The sequence below is a fragment of the Peromyscus leucopus genome, chromosome 20 (assembly GCF_004664715.2).
Source record: "Peromyscus leucopus breed LL Stock chromosome 20, UCI_PerLeu_2.1, whole genome shotgun sequence".
Taxonomy (NCBI): Eukaryota; Metazoa; Chordata; class Mammalia; order Rodentia; family Cricetidae; genus Peromyscus; species Peromyscus leucopus.
Window position 1 is genome coordinate 18,357,735 of NC_051080.1, and position 6,000 is coordinate 18,363,734.

At 58.1% G+C, this 6,000-nt stretch overlaps 1 protein-coding gene across 1 annotated transcript in view; it reads right to left on the minus strand.

Moving 5' to 3' along the window:
- Window positions 1-4,579, minus strand: part of Gramd4 (GRAM domain containing 4) — a 78,965-nt gene extending 74,386 nt beyond the window's left edge. The window contains exon 1 of the mRNA XM_028878155.2: window positions 4,416-4,579. Coding sequence (XP_028733988.1) covers window positions 4,416-4,444 — 29 coding nt within the window. The 5' untranslated portion in view covers window positions 4,445-4,579. The remainder of the gene's footprint in view (window positions 1-4,415) is intronic.
- Between the last annotated feature and the right edge of the window lie 1,421 nt (window positions 4,580-6,000).

Sequence of the window (6,000 nt, forward strand, 5' to 3'; positions counted from 1 at the left end):
AATGTAAGACACCGGTCCACAAGCGGTAACAAGGGAACCACACCAGTGGGGTGGGGGTGGGGTGGTCGCAACAGGCACAATTGACACCACACATCCACAATGAACACGGAAAGCTGACCCCAAGAGCCACCCCGAGTGTGATCGCAGGGACAGGAAGAATCCACAGATAACCTAGCATGGTGGTGGCCTCCGCTGGGGAAAGAGGCAGTGGGATGCCAGCTAGCTGGTCCTTGCCTCATTCTGGAAACATCCTTTAGCTTGTGATGATGGTTGACAAGATCATGAATGGGTTAGAAAGCAGTAAATTGTATCTACAAAGGGTGGGTAGTGTGGTGTGTGAATTACACCTCAACAAAGACACTTGAAAAGAACAAACTCTCTCCTGGGCTTGTTCCCTCCCTGCGGCAGCTGCCAGAGCGCCCGGCCCCTCCCGGCCACACAGCCGGGCTCAACTATGAATGGACCCGCCAAATGACCCAGAGAAGACAGAGCACAATGCCCCCTCGGTGCCACGACAGCTCGCTAGAGGCTGTGGGACACCAGGGACATGGTGCTAAGTGGGAGCGGAGAGACTCTGGCTTTGAAAAGCCCACCTTCCTCTACACAGGAGGCAAACAAGAGGTGCCGTTAGTTATTGTGAGATGGAGCCCACCCCAGCACGACCTTCAGGAGTTACAAAAATAAACCACGAGAACGTCTCAGCAGAATGTCACCAGGCCCTGCGAGAGATACGGCCGTCCCTTGAAATACCACATGACCCCTCTAAACTCAGCCTTACAGGAGGACTCCCATGGGGCCCTGGGGCTGCTGTGCCACAAGCCACCCCGCGAGCTCAAAGCCTAGCTCTGCGACTGACTTCACCAGCACTTTGAGCAAGCCCGCGCCCCTCCCTCTCCGTGCCTCAGTTTCCTTACCTGGTGACAGGAGCGAAAGTGCATGGGTAAGGCGATCCTTGAGAGGCACACAGGGCGGGGGTGGGGGTGGGGTGGGGTGGTGCGTAGACTGACTGATTTCTCCTACTAGTATTTTTTTTTTTTTTTCTCAGACAGGCCAATACTTCCTGTCTTCCTGTATAACCACAGGGGACTTTAATCACAGGCTTAAGTCTAATCACAACCCTGGTTATAACTCAAACACCAAACAGTCTTAACAATGGTTTTTAGATGTCAAATATTATCAGCGGTGACTTACAGCCTAAAGTCCCTCCTGGGCCTTCTGTACTGGCCACACGCAGACACCCCAGGAGAAAAGAACATTTTTCTACAATTAGGGAAACCCTGGTCTGTCCCATCTATTCTTCTGCTTTATAGGACATTTCTCCACCAGCCTGAGGCTCTTGCCAGGTACAGTTGCCCTGGGCCCACCCCACCTGGGCTGGGCTGGGCACAGAACTCCTGGCCTCCTCCCTGCAGCCAGCCCATACCTGGCTGAGGAAGACTTGGACTTTCACCCCCGTCCTAAGCTCTGTTTTCTAGTTCTGCCCAGAATGAAGAGAAAGCAGGAAGAAGCCACCAGTGCCAAACCAAGGAGACAGCAACCCCAGAGCCACTGGGGTCACCAAAAAGCCCCCAACCAGCTCACAGGGCTCACATACCAAACCTTCCAGAGCCTACATTTATGGTCAAACAGCCCTGGGGTGTCGGCCTTCCTGGAAATGGCCACCTGAGGCCATGGAAAGAGGATCTACCTCACAGCAAGCCCATCTGCATTCACCTGTGACTCCCTTCACATGGCTCCCATCTTATCTCCCTGGATTCATGATTACGGCTCTCCATGGCAGACACTCTTGACACAGTGCAAAGCCGTCAGCGGCTGTCCCAGCAGCCACCTACACCGGCACAGACACGCCTCCCACTGCTCACAGAGCCGGGGCCGCACCCTCGAAGTCTACTTCGCAGGGAAGAATGTAGGAACTCTGAAAAGGTGGCCGGACCACTCGCCAGTCACAAGCATCTCCCACTAACAGGTGCGCGCCACCGCAGACACTAAGGGTCCCCATCCTGATATAAAAAGAAAGCCAAACACCAGAGCAGAGAGGCCAGGGCCGCTCAGGAGGAAAACCTACCCAGCTTCCCAAGAAAGGATGACCCCCCAAACACGAGCCTCTGGCTGGAGATACATCAACCCAGAACGAGCATTCCCAATCCTATAAAAGGCTGGTGGATCAGACTTCTAGAGAGAAACCCTACCAAACCACAGGGAACCGGTTGGGGCTTCCACGTATTGTCCCCAGAGAAGGAAGGGACACCAGGTAGGTAGCACAGTATGCCAATCAGAACACTGAGCCTTTGGTTCTCCAGACGTGGATTCTGATTCTGTCCAGATGTGGCACGGCTGGAGCTGGTGGTTCTAAATATCTGTAACTTCCCTGCAATCCTCTCCTCACAGAGAGCTTATGCTGAGGCCACATCCCCACTGCCAAGAGCATGTCAGGGCCTCCAATGACACTTTCCATTGTGCAAGCGCTCTATTGTGAAGCAGAAATGTTGATTCAGGAAACAGGTCTGAGTCTCCTCTTTCTAGGTGGTGAAGGTGAAGCCCGGCGAGAATGAGGACAGCAGAGGCCATCGCTGCTGGCACTGCCAACCGCTGTGACTGCTGGCGCCACTCCGGGTGAGCCGGGATAACAGATAACAGAGGGTACAGGGGAGGTTTGGAGAGAGACACCATTGGTCCTTCCAAGGCACCCCTGCCAAGCCCCTCGGCCTGCCTGGGATAAACAGGTGCCCCAGATGGTGTAGAAACAGACCTCAACTCTGAGACTGCCCCAGGCAGTTTACGGGAAATAAGTCCAAGCATTGACTCAGACATCACTGGGACCAGTGGGGCCAGCCACGCTCCCTACCATCAGTCAGAATGGCAGAGGGAAAACAAGCGGAGCTGGGAAATGGTGGTCCGCAAAGCATGTGATCCCGGGCATCCAACCGCCCAGTCATCAGCACCTAGCCCACACTCGCTGCGAGTTCAGTAGTCGGTATCCCAGCAAAGGCAGGGGATTGTTCCAACATCCAGAGAGGCTTGGAAAGAAGGAACAGGCATACTGACTGAGATCCCCAAGTTGGGGTGGCCCAGAGAGCATCTGTGGGTTGTGGTTTCACCCTAGCATGGGGCAGGGATAATAAATAAAACACCCTCACAGGGCCAGACTGTGTGTCCCCATACCGGCCTGGGAACAGGTTGGGCCATGACAGAATGAGAGAAGGTCCACTAAGGCCACCTGAGAGGCAAAGGGCAGGACAGCCTGGCCTGACTCTTGACCTAGGGTGTGTCTGGCCAGCATGGAACCCACATCATAGCATCTTTAATCCTCTTATCTTAGCCTTCGTCACTCACTGATGAGGAAACTGAGGCAGGGGACGCTCACTGCCTTGCCCAATGTCACAGAGCAGGTACATGAGAAAAACTACCTTCCAACTGTCCCTTACTTCGAACCCTACAGAGCCCAGACCATGACCCTCCTCCTGGATCTGGCCCTAAAGCAAGGCCCTCTGCCTAGCTGGGCTTCAGCGACACTGGGGAGGGCTGAGACTCAGGACCTCAGAACTTGAATTTTGTCCCTAATCTACACAAGGCAAGGAAGGAAGAGAACCCACCCTGAAAAAGGTCCCCCCCAAAACTGAATCTCTCCGACCTCTGGAAATGGGGCAGCTCCGAGGTGTACCAGCTTGTCTCTGGCCCTGGAAGCCTGCTCTTCACCCTACCACTGGGCCACAGGTAGGGACAGGGGAACGAACATCCAGACTGGCCCCTCTCCACCGTTCAGAGGTGCTAGTCTCGCTGTGGACAGGTGAGGGCTTAGGCTGGGGACTGCCACACAGCACCCCACCTTAGCGGTTGCAATAAACACACAGGCCTAAGCTCCAGTCAGGTGCCAACTGTCCCCAGAATCCCACAGGCTAATGTCCAAATGAAAGGGAAAAAGCCACACAGAAAGCAGGGCGTGGAAAAGGGAGCAAGCGCCCACAACTTTTCCCCGGGTCATCTCTTGAGCCACACCGGCCTCGAGAGCTCTCCTCCTTTCCAGTTCACCCACCCCCACAAGAGTGGGTCAGTAGGACGACATTTGCTGCTCCCTCATCCTGTCCCCCGCTAGCGGCCTAGGCATGGTGACCCATCCAATGACTCCCCCACACCGTAGTTTGGGCCCTGCGTCCCATCGCCGTCTGCCTCTCGCCCAGCAGGACCCTGACCCGCACAGCGCCCGTGGTGCGCGCGAGGGGTGGCCGTGACGCGCGCCCCGGGGGCGTGTGTGCGGGACGCGCCCGCGCCGGTCCCCGTCCCCGAAGGGAGGGTCGCCGCTGTGGGCCACCGAGTGCGAGCAGCACAGCGCATAGGGTCGCGGCCCGGCGGCCGGGACAGAGCGTGGCGAGCGTCGCCCAGGTCGGTGTAGGAGTCCGCGCGCGCGCGCCGCTTACCCTGCGGGGAGATCGGGGCCAACTCTCATCCACCCGCCGCCGCGGTGCCCCCCTGGCCGGCCACCCGGCCCCGCTGCACCTGCCGCCCTCCCGGGAGCCCAGCGGCGCCGGGGAGCGGGGACTACGCGGCCCCGCGGGTGCCGGCCACGAGCGCGGAGGCGGCGCCGCGTCGCGCGCTCACGTCCTGCTGCGCGGAGTCTGCGCGCTCCCGCCCGGGCCTGCGCAGCCGCCGCCCCGCCCCGCCCCGCGCCTCCCAGCCCGCCCTACCGGGTTCGCGCGCGCGCGGGTCCGATCACGCGGCGCCGTCTTTGTTTGGGTGACCCACGTGGGTCCTCGCCGCGCGTACCCACGCGCACGCGCGGCCGCCTGCCAGTCGCAGCCGCGGACACAGTCGCGCACAAGCATGCACGCCACGCCACGGTCGCTTCGCTCCGGTGTGTGGGCTTGACGGTTGCTGCCAGTGGTGACCCGCACTTGGAGTGGAAAGACTTGTCCTGGCGTCGCCAGGCTGGACTCAGAGCACGGCTCCACTTTGAGACAAGGACGTGGAACCTGCACCGAGAGGGCCAGTGAGCAACTGTCCTCCCCCACGCAGTACCTAGCCGGGAATGGTTCCACACACCTTTAAATGTCTTCTTAGCCACAGGAAGCCTCATTCAGCCCAGGCATTTCCCTTGGAAACTGAGATCCTCTAATAGACACCTCCTCCTTTTGACTCACCTTTCAAAAAACAAGAGTTGACAAGCTCCCGGAAAGATAACTAATGGACCAGGTAAAGACAGCGCCCTCCAGGAACCCAGGCCCTAACCTGGTTGGAAAACCAACCATCAGCACCCTATGGGGTCTGACCCAGGAGGCCAGCTGCAGAGTTGCACGGGAAGGCAGGAGAAGCTGACAGAAGGCACACCGGCCTCTAGGCTTGCTCTGCTGGCTTGGCCTGCCTCCCTCCACCAGGGTCATGCAGGCAGAGGCCTGATGCTCTACCTCCCTCCACCCTTGGTCGCTGAGCTTGCTACAATCAACCTCCAACCCTCTCAGTCCAGAACTGCCCCCCACTTTATGTCTCAAGCACCCCAGCTCAAGGGCTCCTGAAGCTTCCTGGGGGCAGGATTCCAGGCCCCTTGTGTCCTCCAGCATTTCCTGCCTTCCAGACAGCCCTTTGTATCGGGGTGAGGGGCTGGCATTCAGATGGGCTCCAGTGGGTGAACCCTCTCCTCCCTGCAGAATGAGAAGCAGTGGTTTCCGAAGTACCCGTGTGCAGCACAATGTGGGGTCTATCCCATAGCTCTTGGCTGGCAGCGTGAGGTGCCTGGGTAAGCTGCCCGCAGGGCTTTGGTCTTGGCAAGATGAGAGCTACTTCGGGCAGGAACCTCCTCTGAGTCACCTTTGTGCGGCATCCCAGCCCAACACCATGCCAATCTTGCTGGCTCCTCCTGTCCCTGGCTTTTCCTGTCTCCTCTTTATCTCCCAGCAAAACAGGACTCCGGTCCCCCCCCCCCAAAAAAAAAAAACACAAGCTCGACTTTCCTGCCTCCAGACCATTGCCTTAGCCATATCCTCCCGGAGAGAGCTTCTCTACTCTGAC